Consider the following 26,305-nt stretch of genomic DNA (forward strand, 5'->3'; position numbering starts at 1 on the left):
TTTTGTAACATTAAATGTTTTGTGACTATAAAGTCTAAGATGTTTACCTAAATGTTACATTCTTTGATTTCTTTCTATAATTTTATGGTATGATATATTATATTCTTATGGAAATATAAACAATTATACTTACATAAGCATTATTTAATTGTAAAAGCACCAAAATGTATTCAACAAATACTGACTAAGATTTTGAAAATACTAATTGAACTGAAAAATAAAACTTTCCTTAAATACTTTATGAAACACATTTTTATGTTAGTTTTTCACATCACACATTCACATACGGTTCATTTAAAAAGAACTTTTTTTGCAACATTAAAACAATTAAGCTAATTTTATATTATGATTGTTTACATAATCACTGAACTACTGCATTCCTTATGCATTTTTGTATGTTAGTCCTTTGACTTACATAGTCGTATTTACTCTCAGACGCTCAAACTTGTTTCAACGAAGATTCCACGGGTAGGCAGTCCGTATTAAATTAATAGTTATCTCAAGAGCAGTAATAAAATTTAAATATTGTATCATTCACTAAATTAAATCATCTAGAGCGAAAACCGTGGGCGCTGGTAAATCGAAGAAATAATCTTGTTAATGTTTGTGTTCTATCCACTGAGCCTAACTGGCCCTTTCAAACAGATATGTAAATTTTAACAAAAGGTCGCAAATTTAAACCAAGGCTTATTACAAAAATCTAAAACGTATATAATTCGCCGATCCGCTACAAATGACACTGCTACACACTAATAACAGAAGAGGTATTTGTTCGGTACTGAAATATATTAATATTAAAACATAACTGTTTTAAAACATACCGAAGAATTTAAGATTCTAAGCAAACTCGTCTTACATAATCGATTTTACTAATATATATTAAAATATATTAAAAGGAATAAAAGAAAACGTTTATTTAAGTATAATTATTAAAGTTGGAAAGTGTGGCCTTTTTGGGGCTGTCTCCAAAAAATCCCACTCACAGCTTGTGCTGCATATGTAACGCAGTAGCGTTCTTCCAGCCATGTGCTTAAACTTGGACGACCCACGCAGATTTTATTTTACGATTACGAAGTATTAAATAAATTTGAGAAAAAAAGAGCCTTAAATATCATAGAAAAATGTTATGAATGATTGTAATTATTTTGTCAACCAGGATGACGTTCGCGTTGGCACTGGTGTTGCTCGCGTTGTGCGCGGTGGCGCGCGCCGGCGACCCGGTGTTCGACCCGAGCACGCTGATGCGACTAGTCCTCGTGCCTGCGGATGCGGCAGTTGGGTCCGTCGTCTACCGCGTCCGAGCATCCGACCCGGACTTTGACTATCCACTGCACTTCGAACTTATTGGTAAGTTACACAATCAGACACCATGTTAAAAATATAACTGCTAAAGTTTGAAGTATTTATTCTTTCTATATTTTTTTTCTAAGAATATTGCTCCCATTGAGATGACAGATTATTTTTAGCATATTTCACCCATCAAAGAGCTATAACTTTTATAACAGTAATGTCAAAAAAGTCCAATATGTTGTTAAACAACCTCACCGCTGCATCAATCTGTTGAGTAAGGAACAAACTCATATAAGATGAATGGATGTAGTACCAATCCGTATACTCGTAGTAAAAATAATAAAATATAATTTTTAATATTACACAGGACAAATGGGTCGTTTAGACATCGGCATCGAGACATTACCATGCACGCGTTACAACTCAGTATGTCAGGCCAACGTGATACTACTTCGGAGGCTGGAGCCAGGGCGATACGTGGACTTCAGGCTGTCAGTTCGCAACACCAGAGGGAGAAGTGGGCGGATCGCCTGCTCCATTACCGGCACCAACGCCACCACCCCAAGAGACACTATATTTCCCCACCAGCCTGGCATTATATTAGTTCCTGAGGTATAGTTAGAACGATTTTATTTAGTTTCGATTATTGGTTTTTCTCCGTTACAGATGAAGTGGTATATAAGCGCAACATTTTTTATCTGGAACTCAACTTTATTCATTTTTTTTTGTTGTTTGTTACCAAATATTGTCAATTTTGTTATCACCTTTAATTAAGATACCACTTGCTTTTTTTTTTATTGCACTATTTATGTAACTGCAATGTTTTAGTGTGTATTTTGTTGGTGATCTAATAAATAAATAAATAAATAAATAAATAAATAAATAAATAAATAAATAAATAAATAAACATAAAGACGTAAATAAAGTCTTGATTTTTGTTTTGATATAATCATAATTATAATTTTTAATGTTAATTATAATTACAAAAAAGATGCTTATCAAAAACTGTTACACGTACTGATTGATTGCGATAACATTTGCTGATTTAAAAAGGACCGTATCTATACCTCGTAATATGAATGTCATCACATGAAGCAGCTCTAGCGCCTACGATGTGAAGTGCCGTGATTGATGATGATGACGTGATCCCTCGCTTCCTCGCGGAAACGAAACGGAGATTAACGGATATGATGTTTAATTGTACTTGAACTTAAAAAATAGATTCATATAAATATCTCGTATAATCTATGGTAAATGATTAAAGTCATGTATTCAAAAGCTTCTTTGTCATTACATTATCATTTACGGTATGTAATCAATAGTAACACATGTTGTTAAAATAAAAACTAACGGATTAAAATAATTGTTACAGGACGCAAAACGTGGAACAGATCTTGAAATAGTTATTGCCAGGAAAAATCCATTGTCACCGAAGCCGTTGGAGTTAGAACTTTGGGTACGTTTCATTTATTTTAAAGTGGTGTATATGAGGTGATTTAATGATGTTCCCAGAGTTACGGCGTGTCAGTACGCATTTCGCTTCAACCGCATAATGAAGTTTCGTTGCCACCGCTAATAGGGCTCATTTTCACCGTGATATCGCGTTGACGGAATTTCACAGACATAATTCATTTACCTACCATTTCATTTTCAGTGAAAATTCATTTTGTGTAAAATCTTCCGCAACGAGCTATTATGTTTATTGTTTAAGTAAAGGTTCAAGAACTTTATTAAAATTTGCCACTTTATCATTTTTCTCGTAATAATGGGTTAGATAAGCGGGTATAAAGTAATATTAAAAATTTGTTTCGTTCGTTGGAAGTTTCCTAGTAAAATGATATTACACAATTACGGGGCATTAGAAACTTTTCAGGCGTGTTAAATTTCTCACCAACCGTGCTAAATGGGCGACACCCGTACCCTGAGGTCCGAGTAATATTCTATTGGAAAACAGAAGGCCATATAACCAAAATATAACATCTGAATCTATATTTTTAATTTGTCGATCGCTTAAATACTAAGTAATGTTGGTAAATTAAAATAGGTTAATTTAAATTTTATACGAAATAATTTTATATTGCCTGCTTATCCTACATTAATACATATTTTTCGTTCAAAATAGCTTAATATCTCTTAAAATCAATCTATTTATTAAATCTTAATTTAACGCGAATATTGACACTGTAGCCGAGATGTTATCGCTTCTAACTTTATTTACTGGTTCTATTGAAAGTGGTCTGAGGAAAAACGCTTCTTATCGTCCATTAAATGCTGTAATAACGAGTACGTGTCTTTACACGCACTGTAATTTAAAAGCGAGTTCTACGTGATGAAATTAAATGCTACATAGAATTCAGCTTATTTGTGTTCCAACTTAATATAAACTTTAGACACGCTTAGTTATAATTAAGATAGATACACGTAAACACACTTCAAGAAGGCTCAGAAATTTGTTATTAAAATAAAATTATTTTATCATTAAATATTATTTGCAATTGCTTTTTTCAAATTGTACTAAAACGTTTAATATTTTATACGTATAGATTTTAACATTGTATTAATCATAAAATTTAACTTTGAATAGGGTTCTCCGCTTTTTGCAATAAGACAGCGTCGAGTGTCCACTGAGAACACGGAAGGAACGATATTTCTCGTTGGACCATTGGATTTTGAAGCTCAGTCTATGTACCACTTGACATTATTAGCTGTGGTGAGTTAGTTTATACATATAATTCAAATTGAAATATTAAGTTTTAATAAGACTTTTTTGAATCGTTATATGTGATAACAAGATAATTACTTATCAAGTGCCCTACCTCTTTTATATTTTTCATCTTTAAGCCCCTGGTTAAACAATGTCGGAGTTATTGAAACTGTAAAGCAAATACGAATAATAATTAACAGACTCTAATATATCTTACAGGATCCCTATGTAGAACTGGGCAAAGATACTCGAAATATTGCTGGGTTAGAGATAGTAGTTGTAGTTCAAGATGTTCAAGATATGCCACCGGTGTTCACGTCAGCTCCTCCCATCACTCATCTGCCGCGGCAAGTCGCGCCTGGGGATATGGTAGTAAAAGTTCGAGCTGAAGATGGAGATAAAGGAGCACCCCGACAGATACGATACGGTCTAGTATCCGAGGGAAACCCGTTCACACCATTCTTCAATATCAATGAAACTTCAGGTGAGTTATACTACTTATTCATTAAAAAATATATCCCAAACAGATATTTTACTGAGATTATTCTTAACTTGAACTTTGAACTATGCAATAAGTATGCTAATGTTAAGGTTATTGGGGAAATTGATTTCATTAGAATTATTATGGAATCTAGTTAGGCTTTTCATTTACATTTAATTGAAATTAATTCTTAAACAACTCTGATTTTCTTATCTACGAGTATATGAGGGCTTTATTTACTAAATACAAATTATTTTTACATACTCCATTACGATACTTCAACAAGAATTAGCGAGTATCTAAATCTATGTATGGTTCTCACACAGTTTTGAAACAAGAATAATTTATTCAAATGCGTACATATTATCTTGACCACAGTTCTTTTCAACCGACTTCTAAATAGGAGAAGGTTAACAAATCGAATTTTTTATGTGTGTTACTTCATAACTTTTTACTGTGTGAACCGATTTCGATGAGTCTTTTTTTGATCAAAAGATGGTGCTTGTCAGGTGGTGCAATTTAAATATCATCGGGATTCGACTAGTATTTTTTGACTTATCTCCAGTAATGCGTTTTTACTTGACACATTTTTCGTCGACCTACGTTTATTATAGGTACCGCATAACTTTTTACATTATTAATATTTTTATTATTTATTTAATCAAAAGCTGGTGCTTTTTATGTGGCTATTTTCAAATTTGATTGAGATCTGATGAGTACTTTTAGAGTTATCTCTAATAATCCGTATTACCTTGACTATTTTTTCGCCTACCCACATTAAAAATGTAAATGAAGTCGGTTTTTAACAATTATTAATTTTTTTAAATTAAATAAAGCAACCATTTTTCGTTGTGTACAAGCTAAGCAAGTATAAGCTAAATGTAAACCACAACGTTCAAGAAAACAATTTCTGCACTGAACATAACCTATCGATAACATACATTTAATATTTAATATTGTGTAAGTCGATACTTTCATGTAAAATGCATTACAGTACGCACTTAGAGCAAATCGGATCGAAGCAATATTTGAAATTCAGGAGCTAAGTTATCAGATCTCGACCACGCATTGTGTGATTGTTTCGCCGTCCTAAATATTTATTTTCAGCCTCGGGCAACGTCGAGGAGCTCTAGTTCCTATGAGATATCACACCTTGTAGATATACATTTATTAAATATAATTGAGCTAGATATTTATTAAATGGTGCATTAATTTAAGAACATTAACTTAGAAAATATATAAGTAATATGAAATTTAGTTTTTTTTATACGACACACATGTATATAATACTAGCTGCGCCAGGCCGTTACACCCGAATAATTTCCGATCCCGTGGAAAAGTCGTAATAAAAAGTAGCCTATATTTAATTCTAGATCTCCAATTATCTATTTAATGAGTTTCATTAAAACCGGTCCATAGTTGTGCGTGAAAGAGTAACAAACTATAATATTAGTTGGATTACATCAAAGAATAGCTGACAACTAGTAATACAACTAACGGGGTTTTCAACTCGTTTAATGTACACAAGTCACGCGGTCATAGCCGCCGTCAATTATTTTTTCATCTTTTAGTTATTGGCGACAATTTCATAATACGATACAGATAACAACAATAGCACAAATATAGAAGACGCCGATAATACAAACAATATGTAACAAATTTATATGTACGAATTTCTTATAGCGTATAAAAGTAATTAATAATATTTCGAAGATTACAAGTTAGTTATGACGCTTTGGTGATTGAACGGATAAGATTGGAATAAATTAGGTTAACACCCAAAGCTGTCACGATTGTGGCGCAGCGGTGGACACGGCCCAGCACACCCTCGAGGTGTGCACGGGATGGGCGGTGCTGCGTCGCGATTTGACGACAGTCCTCGGAGGGGACTTGTCACTCCCGAGCGTCATCACCGCGATGCTCGGCGAAGACGATGAGACGGCAATGGTCTCCATCTGCGAGACAGTAATGTCCCAGAAGGAGAGTGACGAGCGGGTGAGACAGGAAGCCACCGACGAGGCCTCCCTCCGCAGGTGACGAATGGGGGTGCGTAGAAGGTGCTGCTTAATGCGCCTCCAGTAACGCCCCTGTGCCAGTGTCGGGCCGGGATAGGAACCCGGTCCTGCTAGACACGACGTCGTCGAGATTCTTCAGAGGTGAGCCGTACAGTCCCAATGGAGGAGAAGTCTGCCCTTTCGCCGAGGACGGCCTCCAATTAAAGCGGCTGAAGGCTCTCCGCAGGGGTTTTGGTCGGTATTGCACCCCCAAGTGCTGAAGCCGACATACGGTCTAGGACTGCCTACCCGGGCGTCCTGGATATCACCCGTAAATGGGTTCCCCTGCGATACCAAAAAAATAGGTTAACACCCAAGGCAGCTTTTGATTTTCTCTTGGATACAATGGTCGAGCTCATCATATATAGTCTTAGAATGGTTTAATAATAAAATATCCCACGACTTTTAATGTGTAAACCTTGCGGATGCACAACTGTTATTTTTGTCTGTGTGTGTTAACAACTCTTATGTTAATATAGATCAGATTTAAATGGAAATAGAGTGCATAATCTTTGTACTTCTTAATAACATTAAATAACCAAAAATACATATCTAATTAAAAAAGTTGCATCAAAGAACAGGTTAGTCTGCTGTCTTTTATGTTATATGTTTATTTAAAATCACTTAACGAAAGAAAATTACGGTTATATTTTAATAGCAAACGTAAATCTTTTCATGTTAATTTAAATTTTCGATTCAAAGAGGAACATATTCAATACATTTTTATGTGAGTAAATTCAGACATAACTGTATATATGGATATGTTTATTACGCTTGTTAGTTTGTTTATACTTAAAATTATTTTTATGAAATTTAAATAAATATATATTTAAAACTAATAAGTAGCGTAAAGGGCTAGGAGTAGATTCTTACATTGAATGAACTGACACTACTCTAAATAGTTTGATAATAAATTCATAATTTCTACAATAATATATTTTCATATTTACATACAAAAACAGACAAAACTCTACATTAATACTATAAATTTAAATGTCTAAGTTGAATTAAACAACGTGAATTTTATAATAATTGTTATTTCTATCTATCCATGTGTATTGAAAACAAACGGTTTGAATATAAGGCACATCAGCTTAGTTATTACAGCTATAATTTACGTCTGGTTTTAATTTACATAATAACATCCAGTAATACTTTTTAATCCGGAAACTCAACTACTTCCTAAATGACATCAAAGTTTAAAAATCAAGCGCGAGTCTGATTTAAAAACAAATGTATTTTTAAGATTGGACTAAAAAAGCTAAAAGCATTCAAATAATTAGTAAGAATTTGAAATGTCTAATAACCAACTATGAGTTTTAGTGCTGTAGATATATTTTCAGAACTACAACTGTTAACACTAGAACCCTGTAATACATGGATTGACAAGGCCACCACAAGTCTGGCTGCCGTTGATCACGGAAAATAAATGTTATGTATATGTAAACAAGCGTTCGGCTCACCTGATGGTAAGCGATTACCGTAGCCGATAGACTCCTGCAACACTAAAACATCGCAAGCGTATATACCCTATCCCTAATATCCTCAAGAGCTCTGGTCACCTCACTCCCCACATGAATACAACACTGCTTGAAAGCAGGATTATTTAGCTGTGATCTTCTGTAAGGTACGTCGTGTCGAGGTAAGCCCCAGTCGGGCTGCTCCAGATTTTGAACAGGATATTTCCTGCTAAGCACTACCTCAGTTAGAACAAAAAACTAAATACTGTGCCAACGAATTGTCAAAAAACATTGATCATTATTTATTTGTTTATACAAACTCAAACTCACTGCTGAAATAATACCATAAAATTTTAATCTACTAAACCAATAATCGCTCAACAAAGAAGGCACGTGCAATCATTGTAGGTATCTATGAGTACAGATTAGCATGTCGAAAGCCACAACTTATGAAAGTCCATTAGAATAAATTGAATCTTCAACGTTTATTCTAAAGGTAATGGATTACCACATTTCAGTACTTCGAGACTTCGATTTGCATTCAAAGTGTATATAAATAAACTTAGGATCATTTAATCATGAATCACATCCACGCAACTTCAAGACAGTGGTCGTAAGGAAACTTGCTACGTAAGTACGTTGAATATGGTATATGTATATTATAGGCGCTCACAACTAAAATAGGTACCATAGTATTAAATGTTTGTTTATTTTTAGGCAAAAATACCAAAATATTTATTTTTTTATATTATTAAGATGCAATTGAAGCGTGAAGATGCAATTTGTTTTTTTTTTTTAACTATTATATTCATTGTTTTGTAAAATAATTTTTAAGCACCAAGCAAGCATATTCAATATAATACCTTGAAAATTGCGGAAGAAAAAAAAGTTTCTATATTTATCAGAGATGCGACGCCGTTTACTTTCTGTTTGTTTCAAAGTTGTAAATGTTGGTGGGATATTATGATTATAAAAATTTAAATACGTAAAATTACATAACATGCTGTTGACATAATATGCAAGTGCACAAACAAGTTAAACATATGTTCTAAATTGCCGATCTTGTTTACCGTGACATTACCCTTATATTACTTGTGAAAACATTTATCGTTCAATAATTAGGTTATTTCTAAATAATTACTATTTCCTTTCAAAATAAAATTCTAGGCCGATTTAGATTTAAAAAAATATGTTCGATAAATAAGTCCGGCCTTTGCAGGCTTCCGTTGAATATTCTTCTTGCTTATCAACATTGGCGCCACCCAACTTGACCCGAGTTCAACCACATCGCGTGACCTATTTCACCTACTATTTTATACAAAATAACTTCTGTCATTTTAACAGTTTTAAATCCAACTCTAGCCGCAAACTTTAACAATTAACTACTAAGCCGCGCTTATTTCCTGGTACCGACAGACGAAACTCAACGAAAATTTTAAAACGATTCCACTCTAAAACAAACCCTATTTTTAATTTTGTTAAATTAGGTTTGTGTTATTCTCTATACAATGTCAGATTGAATTATAAGGTTTTAAAATGAAATCCAGTACGATATTATACCTACTCGTGTGAGTTATGTATTCATTAGAGCTTAGCTAAAGATGTTCATTGATGCAAATACATACCGTATTATTTTACTATTTGATATCAATATGGCGAAAATATGCGTGGACCAATAATGGTTCGATTTATAAGTTCAGTGCCTTGGAATTGAAGATCGTATTATGCCTAGCATTTCGACTAGAAGTGGCATAATACCTCATTAGACCATACCCGTGATGTCGTTCTACTATTGTTTGTAAAGATTACCGAGGCATTTCATAATATCGCGCTTGATATTGCTTGGTTTATTTAGCCAAAATGACTGGGTGTAAATAAATTTCTTTACCTTAGGAATATCCAAAATCTGAAATAAACAAAACTCTAGAATAGATTATAGACAGGAATTTATGTATAGTTGACACCCCAAACGTTGTTTTGCCATATATGTTATTAAACTCCTTAATCCCCCCCCCCCCAATAACATAGAAGTATGAAAAATAAATGCTGGCCGATTCTCAGACCTACCCAATATGGACACAAAATTTCATAAAAATTGGTCAAGCCGTTTCGGAGAAGTATTGTAACTAACATTGTGACACGAAAATTTTATATATAAGAATATAATCATAAAACTCTTAATGACAGAATTAATTTGAATAATTCTTTCAATATTATCTAAAGGTAGCCACAATTGTCAATGGGTCAAACTGCGCGCGACGTCAATTGTTTTTAAGTATATACATCAAAGTCACTTATCGATGCCAAATCAAGCAGTACATTATTTTCCCTACCCATGCATACCAAGTTTGCTATTGTAAACAATTCTGCTGTCTTAGCTTACTTTTCATAATAAAGAGGTACTTAGTTTGAATAGCATTCTGGGAGACATGACAATACACACTCCTACTCCGACTTCAGACAATTGCACCTCACAGATTCGCTTAGGATTACCGTTAAATGGTAATGATATAAAATGTGTATACCACTCAACAGGTACCTATAGCATCTTTTGCTCATTACACAGTAAGTGAGTATTACTATTAATTATTTATGTTTATATCTGAAGAAGGCTAAACTTATAATTTCCGATTACAATAAAACAGAAGTATTGGTAGCCCTTATAAAAAAAAATTAAAAAAAAATATTGGACAAAGATTTCAGCAATAAATATGATAATTCGATTTCAACCGTAATCTTCCAAACTTCAAATTATACGAATCAAATAATAAAAACGCTTTTATAATTCCTATATTTTTCGCTTGAACAATTATTGAACGTATCGCATGTCAAAGACAAACTTCCGAAAATTTTCGGGAAAAGTACGATTTACGATAAAGTAAACATTTTGTCGTAAATGTTTTAGACAGCTAAGTATTAACTTCACACGTTACTTTTTAAAGATACCTAAAGTTACAACTGACACAACATTTTAGTATTGAATCTGTGTCACATCACTCTCAATTATATCATTCGTCCCTCATTATATGTTGTTATATTTATTATTTTCTCCAATTTAGGCGCTTTGTATAAAAATATAGATACTTTTATACAAAGCGTATTTAACTAGTCTGGCCATAAATACTGTTACATAAAAACTTTTCTTTTTTTCAACTTTTTAATTATTTATATTATATATATTGAAATTGGAACAAGTATATTATTTTAAAAACTTATTTCGATTTTGCGTCATTTCACATATTTTTTCGTGTTCATTATCAAATTACAATATCGAATGGAGTGTTAAAGAAAATAGGATTGCAGTGATCGCCTTGCATAGAGTGGGTATGGTGCAATCGATCATATTCCAGACACTTCAAAAGCTTGGTATCAGCCGTATGTTCGTATATCGTACCATCAACAGATACAGCAAGACTTCGTCTCTCGAAGACCAGAAAAGATCGGGGCGGCCGCGTGTTGTTGGAACTACAAAGGCTGGTAATGTTGTTAAAGCCAGAATTCGTCGAAACCCCATTAGATCAAGAGTGAATAGGCATCTTCTAGGCAAGCGCGCACCACCTTAGGCTGCATCTTCACTTGCCTTCAGATGAGATCGCAGTCAAGCGCTAGTCTATATATTAAAAAAAAAATTAGAAAGGAAAAAACTTATCGCGAGAAATGAAGATTCCCAGGACAATTCCTAGGACTCTGTCGCGTATTATAAAACAAGACCTGAAGCTCGGTGCTTATCGCTGATATACATACACATACACTAAATCAATCTTTACAATTAAAGAGAGTGGATCGATCAAAACGCCTTCTGTCGCGATACGAAGGCGAAAGGCACAGTAATATCCTCTTTACCGATGAAAAATTTTTCACGATTGAAGAACACTACAATAAGCAAAACGATAAAGTATACGCTCACAGTTCTAAAAAAGCTGCTCAAGTTGTCGGAAAGATACAACGTGGTCATCATCCTGCGTCAGTGATGGTTTGGTGGGGCGTGTCTTATCAAGGAGTCACAAAACTACATTTTTGTGAAAGCTGAAACGACTAAACGGCACAAATATTCGTCACTAATTCCAAATTACATCTTTGTGCCGTTTGCAGTCGAAACACTTGGACCTTGGAGTAGCAGTGCTAAAAATTTTTTAAATGAGATAACACCTCGCCTTATTGCCTCCACTGGTGACAAGAGGGCTGGTGCATTTTTTGCCCAGAGAATCGGCATAGCGATTCAACGGGAAAATGCTGCCAGCATTCTTGGCACCATTCCACGCGGACATGATTTACACCAAAACTATCTGTAAATATTTAGTTCTTAAGTTGTGAATTGTAAATATGTATAATATTTTGTATAAATAAAGCTGTTACTTTTTGTGAAAAAGGAGTGAAAACTTCAGCCAAAGTGTATCAAGATACAGCCTTGGATCATGTTGTGAAACCTCTCAGCAATACACTTTTTAAAAATATACCGTGGACTTTCCAGCAGGACTCTGCGCACCTGATCACAAGGCACGAACTACGCAAGCCTGGCTTGAAACCAACGTTCCGGACTTTATAAGAGTTGAAGACTGGCCCTCATTTAGCCCAGACTTCAACCCTTTAGACTTCAAATTATGGTCAGTTAGAAGAGTTTAGAGGACATGGCCTGCTCTAAACTACACGGCGACATTGACTCTCTTAAAAAATCTTTGGAGCAAGCAGTGGCGAAATTTCCCTTGGAAACAGTGCGAAAATCCATAGATTCGTGGCCAAACAGATTAAAGGCCTGTATAAAAGCTAAAGGTGGCCATTTCGAATAGGATATTTCGCTAGTGACTATTAACATAGTCGGAACTGCAAAATCGCGTTTTTTTATTTATTTCATAAAACGTTCCCAAATGACCAAGTCTATCATCAGCTGAAGAGAAAATTTTTATTTTATGCATAGTTTTTGAATTACTTAATTTAAAAATGTCGGATATTACCTGGCTAGCTCGCTAACAATGTCAGATGATAACTACCAACGTTGTTAGCGGTGCGCAGGAGCGCGTGAATGCGTACGATCTCCCACTTCAGACTATGTTAGCGGAATTATTAACTGATGTTGCTTTGACACTTGTTTTTAGGACACTTTATTGTTAATCCTTTACTTTATAACAACGTACACAATGTCTAGTAGATAAGCACGTTTAATCGAACAAACTACTGGACGTTGTAAAGAGAAACATAGTAATAGAAGTAAAAATGCCGATGAAAACATTTTGAGCAAAGCAAAACCTAGTGAGAAACAGGTATTAATTTTTACTTATTATATTACTTTTACGATTTCTAACAATAAAGTTCATAGTTTAATACTATTGCAAATTTAATAATAGATAATAGAAATTACACGAGTCATTTACAGTAAGTAATTTAAAATTGTAGGATGTACCTCATCCAACTTTGTTAACCGGTTTTTGAAAGGAGTAAAATGTCGTTAGTACCATATCCGACATTGTTAATCGGTTTTCAATTTAAGTTAAATGTCATTAGTACCACATCTGACGTTGTTTATCGGTTTATCAAACGGATTCAATGTCGGTCGTACCATATCCGACGTTTTTAACGTTTTTTTTTTTAATTAATTAAATGTCGGACATTTGAAGTTCTTTGAGGTTATGCAGATCACTTAAAATGTCTTTAGTACCAAATATAACACCCAAACATATAAAAAAGTTAATATTAACTGTTTTTTTATTATTTCCTATTGAGTTTCTAATATCGAGAACTTTTCAAGATGAATGAACTCAATTTTTTTATATATAACTAGATCACCCATCAAGCGTAAGGCTCACATAGTGGTAAGCGATTACCGCAGCTTAAAGACGTCTGCAACCTACTCACTAACAGGAACACAAAACTGCTTGAAAGCAGCGTTATTTAGCTTTGATCTTCTATAAGGTCGAGGTACTACCCCAGTCGGGCTGCTCCATATTTTGAGCAGGATATTTCTTGCTGTGCCCTACCTCAATAACTACTAAGTATGGTCATAAAATTTTACTATTTCCATCCAGACCATAAAAAGTTATAGTGTGTAATGTTCTTAACTACAATATCTGCAGGTAAGCGCATCATCTCACTACATAATGGAAAAAATTTGAGGAACGAATTTCAGTTTTAGTAGATCAACGTGGCAAATATTAGCACAAGAACTGAATTATAGATAAAGAGATGACGAGAAGTGTGTGTGATGATGTCAAATCGTTTTCATTGATAGTATCATATTGTGTCAGCAAAAGTTCAAAGAAACTATATTTAGAAGGTGTGGATAGTGCTTCTCGAATGTATAGCATATACACGGAATGGTTTGATTCTAAAAAAATATAGTGACAAAGCAAATAAATAGGAATATACTTAACGCAAATTTTAATATTGGCTTTTATAAGCCTAAAAAAAGATCTCTATGATACTTGTCACACATATACGAAAGTAAAGAATTACCTACAAATGAAAAGTAATCAGTAGATAAAGATGAAGCTAAGTCGAATTAAGAAGTATTAGCAGCTACTTTTGATTTTGAAAACGTTTTGATAACACCACATATATAATATGTAAGCGTGTTTTACTTCAAAATGAAATTGTCTACCTTAAACTTTACGTCCTATAATTTGTCTAACAAAATAGCTACATGTTTTATGTGCCACGAAGCTATTGCAAAACGTTGTGCAAATAAAGTTTCAGGATGACTTTATCAATATATATATAAGAAAACGCATATAGTCTAGGCAGAAATTTTGGTCCAACTATAGCCCGGGTCAGAACAGGAACGGAAGGAAGGTTTTTTTCTCTATACTTGCTTACAGTAAAAGAATTTGGAGTCACGATTACTCACTATTTCATGGAGAAGGGTCATACTCAAAATGAAGGGGATAGTGTGCATTCAATCATCGAGCGCGTAGTGAACGCAAGATGCTATATTATGTACCAGAGGAATGGTGCTGCCTCGTTCGCTGGGCCAAAGCTGAAGGTGAACCTTATGAAGTTAAAGTGATGACAACTCCAGAAATATTGGATTTTAAATCCTTGCTTTGAATTATATTAATTACACTGGACACATATGAAATATGTAACAGTTATGACACAGTTTTGACAGAATTTAATATGAATATAATGTTTAGGACGCATTTAAGTGACTAATCCCCAAAAGATATCACAATTTTTATTAGAATCCTATAATGTATCGGAAAGAATCTTCTTGGATGAAGAAGACTGATTTTCATTGATTAATCTAAAACATATTAATATAAGTCTTCGATTTAACCAGATCTTTGATTACTACCCAGGTGTCTTATTAAATCTAGATAATTATTATAGAACATTTTGTGTTTTGTTTAGTAGATTTTAGTTATGCCACCAATTAGTGCTCTTTGTTGATTGTCAATAAGAAGATAGATTTTATTTAGTTAATCTGAATATTAGTTTAAAAAAAACAAAAGCTGTAATTATTTGTTGAGTTATTTCATCATCTCAGCCGATCACAGTCCACTGCTGGACATAGGCCTCCATAAGTTCACGCTAAAAATGGCGTGAACTCGTGTGTTTTGCCCATAGTCACCACGCTGGGCAGGGAGTTGGTGACCGCAGGGCTGGCTTTGTCGCACCGAAGACGCTGCTGCCTGTCTTCGGCCTGTGTATTTCAAAGCCAGCAGTTGGATGGTTATCCCGCCATCGGTCGGCTTTGTTAGTTAGTAGTACTCTTACGACACCCTCGGGAAGAGGACTGGGGTGAGAGAGTGGTATTTAAGTCAAAATAAACATTTTGTATTTATTTTGACGATTGCCTTTATTCAACAAACTTTTCTTTGTTATTTCTCATTAAATATATTCACTTTTTTAAATTTTTGGTGTTTGTTTTTTAGTAATATTTACATACGACTTACATTTGTTATAAATACTAACGATGAACAATGACGTAAATGGCATTTCCGACAAGCAATCATCAATTTCGTACAAGCAACAATGTCGGTTATGGTACTTCTGACGAGTAAAAAAATACACGCCTTTTACACTTTGAATCGCTCTCCTGTAAAGTTGCTGTTTTTCACATCCGACGTTTTTAATAGTCATGGGCGATTTTTTTATTTTTTGCTGAGACATTAATAAATATGTAGGTATAAATTTTAATAATATCACATTACTTCATTTAATAATTGTGTTTGCTCGCAAACGAAAAAAAACCGACTTCAATTACAACGACAAGTAATACAACGTAGATCGACGAAAAAATAGTCGAGCAACTACGCGTTATCAAAGATTACTCAAAAATTAGTTATCAGATCTCGATAAAATTTATATGTGACCACATGATAAACATCAGATTTCGATTAAATTAAAAATTATCAAAATCGGTACACCCAGTAAAAAGTTATTACGGATTTTCGAGAGTTTCCCTCGATTTCTCTGGGAGCCCATCATCAGATCCTGATTTCCTTATCATGGTACCAAACTAGGGATATCCCCTTTCCAACAAAAAAAGAATTATCAAAATCGGTACATCCAGTAGAAAGTTATGTGGTATAATACAACGTAGATCGACGAAAAAAGCGTCAAGTAAAAACGCATTATTAGATATAACTCGAAAAGTAGTTGTTAGATCTCAAATAAATTTAAATAGGACCAATCGGCACACACCACCTTTCGATTAAAACAAAATTTGTCGAAATCGGTCTACCCGGTCAAAAGTTCTGATGTAACATACATAAAAAAAAAAAAAATACAGTCGAATTGAGAACCTCCTCCTTTTTTGGAAGTCGGTTAAAAAAAATGCATTTTCATTTGTAACAGAACTTATGGCTGGACTAGGTATATATTTAGATTTGTGACACGAGATTAGAAGGTATACCAAAGTATTAAAAAGTTAATAAATTGACAATAAATAATCGATTGTCGTTATTTGAATTCGTTTTTTCGGGATTTATACCATGTACCTTTTTGTATTTGAGTTGTTCTTCCGTGACCATGGCGCATGCAACTGCGCCGAAATATCGGAGCCTCAAATACAAAAAGGTACATGGTTTAAATCCCGAAAAAACGAATTCAAATAATGTTAAGAACCATGGAAATTTAAAACGATTGTCGTTATTTCATCATCATTTAAAATACTAATTCAGAACAACGGATATTGTACGTTATTTAATTCAAAGATTTTAACAAGTAAAATACTACCCATCGTTGTACTTGGCAAAAAAAAATTATGTTAAGTGTACCGAAATTTACGGAATGTGTTCTTTCTTTAACATTGAACTTAGTAATACTCGTACATTAGCTACATATACTTTTACCTAGGGTGTAAAGACAAAAAAAAGCCAATTTTATTTAAAGATCTCACACGTCAACAATGACACCAGTGCCTAATAAAACACAGTGCCCGTCACTACCTCCCTCAAAGAAACATGCGTGTAATGTTTTATTCAGTATCAAATAGAGACAGACGACTGGAGATCTATCTTTTCTGCTGTGCCTCAAAACAAATGAACATCGTAGATGAGAGGCGACAATGCCCTTATATTTTAAGATAAAATCATATCTTTTTTAATTTACATACGTCATGTTTAAATTTTATTGATTACTAGAACCATATCCAATTATTAACTTATTTATTATTATTAATCATTAAACTTTAACTAAGGTGTTCAAAAGAAATATATTATATTTGTATACTTCAATGTTATTTTTATACAATCTCTACTAATATTATAAATGTGAATGTAAGTTTGTTTGTTACGCTTTCACGCGAAAACTACTTAACCGATCATCATGGAGCTTTGTAAACTGATTATTGGAAATATTAAAAGTAACATAGGATACTTTTTATTAACAAAAAACTTCAATGCGAGCGAAGCCGCGGGTAAAAGCTAGTATGTAATAAAATCTATGTAAGTTGATATTACAATACCAGCCGTAGATTAATGAATTATAGTATACCTACAATTCGGCAATTTGAATGCTTAATCTATTTACTACATGCTATACTACACGAAATGAATATTATAAGTAACAAATCTAATGAGAACAGCTGTGGCACACTTTTTGTTACGTAACACAATGTAAGTCACAATAAAAAACAATAAATACAATAAACACAAATAACTGCTAATTCAGTCTTTAATTATTTCTTATCTACCCATTTTTTATTGGACGCAGCAGCTGGTGAGAAAAGAATAGGTGAAAGGCACAAAAGATACTGATCACCAAACGTTAAACATACTGTTTGTACATAATATTGCTATTTAATAGGTGCAGCAAAAAAGTAATAGGTACAAAGTACCTCTTTTTACGAAAATTGAGCGAACGGAGGAGTATGAAAATTTGCACACTAGTTTATATAGAAAACGAGTGCAGAATGCTAATATTTTTTCAAATTATGTATAAAAACTACATAAAATCAATAAAAAAAATTACACACAGTAGCATGTCATGTCGACACATACACACATATTTACTGTTTATTTTATTATAGAAGTATATATAGTCTTTGACAACAGAACCTTAACAATCTTCAAACTTTTAATATTCGACCACTGGGCGGCCATTATGTAGTAGGTAGCAATAAATATTCGTCAAATATCAAGTTTAGTCCAAATAACATTTTTATTAAATGTTAACATACCAAATCCTTTAGCGCTTGGTTATTATTTTTAACTAAAGTAACTTAAGCAAAATGAACTTACATTGAGATCGTAAATGTAAATTTATGTGTACGCCACGAGTTCAAACTCTTCTATTTCACATAACGCCTAATGCCCTCAGTAAATGACTCATTATAATTTCCTTTTGTGGGTGAACTTGCGTGGGCGGTTACTGTCATTCATACATAATATAAATATTAAAATATCAGTACCTACATACTCTAAACCTTGTCTATAGAATAAATTATGAATAAAATTGCAACTAACAGTATAGAATATTATTTATTTCGTTAATATCAATACAATATTAAAACTAATCTCTATATCTAGGTAAGAGTAAGAAATATGATACTTTTTTATTCTAAGCTGGAATTGTCACACAGCCTAGCCATAGGTACTGAAAATACTTAAGTGCATACTTATTCAAATATTTCTTTACTGGTTCTATAAACAGTATATCTAACCTTAAATAAAATAATTATTAAATTATAGACTTACAGTATCTATCTCCCATAACTATGAATCTTATATAAATAATTAAAATGAATGTTGCTAAGCGGATAACTCGAGTGGCTCGACCAATTCTGCTAATTTTTTTTGTATGTTCCTTAAGGCGCACCGAAGGTTTTAATACAAAAAAAAAAAAAAAAAAATACATAAAAAGTCTAATTTTTACTATTAACTTTTGACAGAACGAAGTCTGTCCGGGCAGCTAGTTACCAAATAAAATAATTACATGGTAACTTTTTCTTGTACAGTGCCACCTAGCGGTAATAATTGACACTATCTATGTAACATTCTCGTTTTAGGTAAGATTGGGTCTTTGGCGAATAAATGAAGACCTAGAATCAAATAGCTTTCTAAAACTGGTAACAGATGGCATAATATAAAATACTGTTCGTTGTGTGTTACTTCTTTATCATTATTTTTTTTTAAATAAATAAAAAGTGTGCACTGTTGGAAGCCATTAAGCTGAATGAAATAAATAAATAAAAAGTGAATGAAAGTAATTACTTAACAAAAAGTTAAAATGTTTTACTATCTGTAATGCTAAAAACATCGTAAGTTAATACCTAAATCACAACATTAAAAATATCCAATTTTTAATTGAAATGTTTCTTTGATGAATAATGAACACGCTGCACAAATGTAGGTATTGATTTTTTTAATTTTCAATTGCAGGTGAAGTGACTCTAGAGCGACCGATTGAAGAGATAGCGGCGATATCTCACGCAGGAGCTCCAATTCTTCTCACAGTGGTAGCAGAAGAGGTACGGCTGTCAAGAGAAGAACCAGAAGCAATGTCGTCAACTGTGCAGCTCGCCTTTATATTGCCAGAACGAGATAATTCACCTCCATATTTTGAGAATGAGTCGTAAGTTAATTAAAATCTGATTTATATACCTTTATTAGAAAAAATTTTAGCAAAAAACTTTTTTCGTTGGTATAAATGATTAATCGATTCATATTCTAACGATATTTGCATTATACGTCAAAATGATAATCATTGTTCTATTTTTGTGAAATTTATTACTATTTCATAGAGAGCACATCGAAAATGTATATTTTCAAATGTTACAGTTACATCACTTACTTGGATGAAAATGCACCTCAAGGAACAGCACTGGTATTTAATGATCCTTACATTCCGCAAGTTAATGATAACGATGCCGGTAAAAATGGCGTATTCTCTCTGTCGTTAGTTGGAAATAATGGAACGTTCGAAATATCTCCAACGGTCGCGGAGAGGCACGCACAGTTCATCATCAAAGTGCGAGACAATACGATGCTGGATTTCGAAGCTCGGAAATCAGTTATTTTTCAGGTAAAATATAAAAAAACTATTAAAAATTACTTTTGATTTTAACTTTACTTATAGACAATGAAATTATAACTACGTTTTTTTCTAGATTTTAGCTCAAGAGCTCGGTCCAGCTACAAACTTGTCTGCAACAGCAAATGTGACTGTCTATTTGAATGATGTGAATGATAACCCTCCTGTATTCTTGGCTCTTTCTTATGATGTAGAGGTACCTGAAAATGCGACAGCTGCTACAAGATTAGTACAAGTTGCGGCTGATGATGTAGATACGGGAGCGTTTGGAAAAATTCAGTATACTGCCATACTAGGATACTTGAACACATCTTTAAATTTAGATCCTATATCGGGAGTAATAACTATAGCTACAAATAATCATGGTTTCGACCGCGAAGCAATGCCAGACTTGCATTTTTTAGTAGAGGCTAGAGATAATGACGGCGTAGGTTTAAGAGTAACAGTGCCATTAATTATTAAGTTATTAGATGTAAATGACAACCCACCAGAATTTGAAAGGTCGCAATACGAATTCGTATTATCGCCAAGTTTAAATAATTTTACTTCAGCGGCTTTCGTAAAGGCAGTTGATAAAGACGCTGAACCACCAAATAATATTGTAAAATATGAAATAATTGAAGGGAATCGGGAAGGAAAATTGACGATTAATGAAGATACAGGTATTATTGTTATTATTGGTAACAAATATTTTACCTTAATGGTTTAATATTTATAATACCTTAATAATTTAATATTGTCTTTCTTGCAGGTGAATTATATATATTAGAAACCTTAAAAAAGTCAAAAAAACAGAATGTTTATAGGCAGAAACGTCAGTATGATAGCGAAGATGAAACTGAAGTTTTCATGTTAACCGTTAGAGCTTATGACCTTGGTGTTCCAAAGCTATATTCAACGACGACTGTGAAAATTTACCCCCCAGAAAGTAAGACACGTACGATGTCTTTTATCGTACCAGGAGCAAATCCAGATCGAAAAAAGTTAGAAGAAGTATTAAGCACATTATCAGGGGGAAAAGTTACAATAATAGATGTAAAACCATATCGAGGAAATGACGATAAAGGAACAACAGATCTTAGTGGCCGAGAGTCTGGTCAAGATAAGTAAGGAAATTAAAACTTTTTTAAACTTAAGAATATTAATTTATTTTTAATATAAAAATATTGAGGAAATAAAAATATGCATTTATATTCGCAGAAGTGTGGTCACTGCAGTGGTTCGAATGGCCGGAAACTCAGCAATTAATGTTGCAAAATTACAAGAACAATTAGCGAAAAATATGACTGTGTACACTACAACAACCGTGCATAAAGATCAAACAGCAACAGCAGAAGATAATAACTCAGTGTGTTATTTTTTATAAAAAAAAATCAATAAGTTATAAATTGGCAATGATTTGTCGATCTTGACCTAATATTTTTTACATTTTGTTTCAGGGGGTGTATAGAGCAGAAAGCCGATTATTATTTTGGCTCCTAATTTTACTAGCAATATTGATTGCTTTAGTTTTACTGTTTCTTATATGTTGTTGTATATGTGAAGGATGTCCTCTATATATGCCACCAAGGTATTATCATTGAAGCTATATTAGCGCTTTTTATATAATTATGTGTTATTCAAATATTTTATATATGTATTAAACAAGTATTTATTAAAAACAATTTTATTAGTATTATTATTTATTTCTACAATTTATTTTTGATTAAAATTATTCTGTCTTTGTTAGCATAATAAAAATATATTTTTATTAAAATGATACAATCAATTAATTCTCAATAAGAAGGCACTTTATATCTACACTTTTTTATTTAAAGCTAAATTTAGCACTTATACACTCATTCATTTTTACTTTGTGTGAAAGAACTAATATAAATAAAATCAGATAGGTACATAGAAATCCATTAATAAATTCTAGGAAAAGAGTGATACGTGTCAACTCCACAGAGGACGACGTGCATTTAGTGGTTCGCGACAAGGGAGTTGGGAGGGAAAACAAGTCGACGCAAAATATAGAAAATAAATCAATTCAAGAACCTGAATGGAGAAGACGGGAAGCATGGAGCGCTGAACAAACAGATTTAAGGACGAAACCAACACAGTGGAAATTTAATAAAAGGAACTATAGATTAAAAGAACCAAGTAAACCGGCATCAACACCTGGTAATATTCGACAGGAATTCGTACACGCTGCCACAGACAACGATTACAAATACGATGATACTAGACATTCTATCCGCCGCAGGTGATTATTATGAAAGAGTAAATAAAATAAGAATAATAATAAAATTTTACATTTTTTTACATTTCTTAATCTTATTTGAACTTATTATTTATTATTGTAACTCATGTTTATCATATTTATGTAAGAATTATGTCTTTGTTATAGGGATGGACCAAACATAATTTATACTAAAGAAATGCAACAAAAAGAAGCCTTCGCAAATAAACACAAAGAATATATTGAAGATTTGGAAAATGGTTATGATAGAATTGCTACGCTACACCATCATCGTAAGGAACAAGATAACGATTCCATAAGAAGACATGAAATAGACAGAGGTTCTGAAGTTGGTGGCTATGTTGGATTTGGTGCAGACAAAAACATACAAGATAACGTTGAACATAATTTGAAGCGCGAGTCTGATAAAAATGCCCCCTCTTCTCTTGGTAGAGATCAATATTTTATTAAAGAAGGGAACACTGAAATTTTAAGATTAGTTACTCGAGGCAAGACGGAAGAAGAACGATATGTAAACCTTCCCATCCACACGCAGAGGCCTGTTACATTAATACCACATACGCAATATGTTGTAGTAGACAATGGGAAAGAGTTACTAATGGAAAGGTTTATTCGTGAACAAGGTGAAGAAGCCAGCAATATAAGAGAAAGAATGGACAAAATAGTGACCGATTTAGATGACATTTCAAACGGTAAAGATAGCAAAAGCGTTGGTCAAAGATTTAAAGCCGACATGGAAAATCAAAATCAATCAAATGAGTATTCAAATTTGCGTTTAGATGTTCCCGGTGCCGTACCCTTAAAGTCTGATTACTTACAATCTGCTTTAATAGAAATACAAAACAAGTCCTCTATTCATCAAGAATTGTTAGAATCCTCTTTGCGCAAACAAAATGAGCTCCTTCACCAAATTTTAATAGAGAGAGATAGAATGTTACAGAATCAGGAAACAGCATCACAAGTAGAAAGCAAATTAGAAACTCAAAGTTTGCCAGGACACTCGGTCATGGCTACTCAAACAGAATGTCACATAGGCACACAGACAGAAGGAGATTTCACAACTGAGGTAAAAAGAAAATCACGAAGTGATAATGATTCATATAGTGAAGACGAATCACAAACTTCAACAGACCAATTGAAAAAGATAGCATGGGTCAAAAAGAAAAAACCTAAAAAGAAAATGAAATATAAAAACCCCAGGCGTAGCATACGTATTTATGAACTTAAAAGAAAGATTAAGACTCCCATAATCGAGGAAAGTGATGTGTCTCCTTCTTTGGAAAGTGAGAAACATATAAAAATTAGCAAAACAAATGAAAGAGAAGAACGAATAAAACACTACGGTGATGTCACCAAAAGCACAATAACTACGTCAAAAAATGAGACTATGAGTTCTACACAAATAAAAAATTCTGAAACAGATAGAAAACCTAAAATACGACGAGAAGTCTTAATGGAAATTGCCGATTCACTAGATGAAAAAATCGAAAACGATACCGTCGACAAAAAGATGAAACTGGAAAAAGGGTCTTATACTACAAACGACAATGTTACAAAAGACGTTCAGGAAAATGATAGTAGTCAAAGTGGAGGTAGTTTAGCAAGTAAAGATGAAAGAAATTTAATTTTTTCAAGACAAGGATCTTCGACAGAAGAAAAAGATCGTTCTGTAGACCAAACCACCGCAAAATTAAAAACAAAAGTATCTTTTCCGAATGTATCAGAAGAATCTAGTAAAACATTATCTGCAAAAATAGACCCCCAAAATGAGTCAGTTAATGTCAATGAATCTGCTAAACCTTCACAGAAAAGCTTACCTAGGTACATGCAGTGGTATAATAAAAAACCAAATACAACAACAAAATCAACATCCTCTGAAAAAACTGTACCAGACAAACCTAAACGGCCGTCGAAAACAAAGATAGAATCTGACAAAGAATTAAAGGAAAAGAATGGAAGATATGGTAAAATAATTAACAAAGAAAATCAAAACCAAACTACAGAAACAAAAAAAAACTTCAAAGAAAAAGAAAGTGAATTCATTCACCCCCGTATATTAAAAGAAGGAAAAGTCACGCCTGTTCCTGAAGGGCCACTACCTGATGTTCATCCATTATTGCAACATTCAGAACATAGATATGAGCATCAATATGAAAACCAAAACCCTCTTTGTTACATTCAACCAACCCATATCCCAAAATACCTTGGGGGGTCTAACATTCCTGTATTGCCACGACGTCAGTCTTTAGAACAGCAACCGATTTATGTTAATCAAGATGAAGTTAAAAATAAAGACAAACAGCAAGAAATTTCAGAAAGTGCTTTAACACATAGTATATCAATTTTATCAAACTATGAAGAGGGTAGGAAAGCTGCACATGAAGTGCATGTTTCGAAAATAAATATTGGTGGAGATTCTGTTGTAGATATTAACCAAAGGAAACCGATATCAAAAATTGATGATAATGATTCAGGTATTGCTATGAGCACGCTTGTTCAACAGGCAGGAAACATCAAACGATTACCAATAACGGAGAAAAAAAGCGTTTTCACTATTGCCTATGACGATGTTCAAACAAAGCAGCTCAGGCCTGACAGTAGTTCAACATCTTATTAAGCAAAACTTATAAAATTTTATTACCCGTAAACAAGAGTGCCTTATAGAAGTTATTTTTCTATTAACTGTAGAGTTTGTTCCGTCCTATTTATTGAATTAATCAGGTTTTCATAACGTTATAACCATTGTAAATAGTATTTTTTAAATACTTTTATTAGGTAATATTATTGAATCAACTGCCTTTATTTATGACTGGTTTATAAATAAAATTACCGTAAGAAACAATTTATTGTAAATAAATCATAATTAAAGACCTTGTATTACTTAAATTAATAATAGCTTTAATAAATCTATTGTATATAATATCTTCGTCCATTAGCCGTACAGTTTCAGTACGCAATTCTATATTTGTTATAAAATATAAAGTTATATTATTATACACTTATAATTTTGTTTTATTTATTTTTGTACTTAAGAATGTGCACATAATAAAATGATCTCATAACAATTGACAAAAACATATTTGATTATAAAAATATATATATTTAAATAACTTATGACGTATGCTCAGGAAAATAAATAAGTATAAAAGAGATGTACTAAGTTAATGCTCAATGGAATAACTCAAACAAAATACATAATCAGCACACGAGATATTATGTACCACTACATGAACGCTCAATGTAATGTACTCATATATGCACGCAATAAATTAGAGATTAATATATATATTTTCACTGCAGGCACATCTGTTTAGTTTTGATTTAGTACGATGTAAAAAATAATAACTTTCGATTTTCAATTTAATATTTCTTACGATGAAAGCTTATATCAAATTTTACTATTTGAATTGTGTAGTGTGTGTTAATTAAAAGAATTAATTGTTTTTTTTTTTTAATTTAAGAAAGTATATTCGTCTGTAATCTTTAATCTAAAATGTCTGAATCGATTTTTATCGTTGTTTCATCAGTGGAATGACCGCTTTCAGAAGTAGACTTTAATGTTAATATAATGTTTTGCATTCCAACAATCTTATACTATTAAACGAA

The 26,305-nt window shown here is 32.9% G+C and overlaps 1 protein-coding gene across 1 annotated transcript; it reads left to right on the forward strand.

The window, feature by feature from the left end:
• The first annotated feature begins 1,226 nt into the window (after positions 1-1,226).
• On the forward strand, positions 1,227-25,701 carry LOC123655874 (cadherin-86C). Its single transcript, XM_045591620.1, has 13 exons — positions 1,227-1,347; positions 1,658-1,902; positions 2,663-2,746; positions 3,875-4,000; positions 4,214-4,478; positions 19,806-19,998; positions 20,205-20,448; positions 20,534-21,119; positions 21,209-21,563; positions 21,658-21,805; positions 21,897-22,027; positions 22,376-22,702; positions 22,847-25,701. Exons 1-13 carry the CDS (start codon positions 1,242-1,244, stop codon positions 25,314-25,316), a joined length of 5,280 nt encoding a protein of 1,759 aa, XP_045447576.1. The 5' UTR covers positions 1,227-1,241; the 3' UTR covers positions 25,317-25,701.
• The last annotated feature ends 604 nt before the right edge of the window (positions 25,702-26,305 follow it).

Source organism: Melitaea cinxia, chromosome 8, assembly GCF_905220565.1.
Source record: "Melitaea cinxia chromosome 8, ilMelCinx1.1, whole genome shotgun sequence".
Lineage (NCBI taxonomy): Eukaryota > Metazoa > Arthropoda > Insecta > Lepidoptera > Nymphalidae > Melitaea > Melitaea cinxia.

Excerpts from the sequence above, each read along its gene's own strand:
- LOC123655874 (XM_045591620.1), top strand. The coding sequence starts at position 1,242 with ATGCGACTAGTCCTCGTGCCTGCGGATGCGGCAGTTGGGTCCGTCGTC. Across the intron at positions 20,449-20,533 it reads GGAAATCAGTTATTTTTCAG|ATTTTAGCTCAAGAGCTCGG; the intron begins GTAAAATATAAA and ends GTTTTTTTCTAG. Across the intron at positions 22,028-22,375 it reads CCTCTATATATGCCACCAAG|GAAAAGAGTGATACGTGTCA; the intron begins GTATTATCATTG and ends AATAAATTCTAG.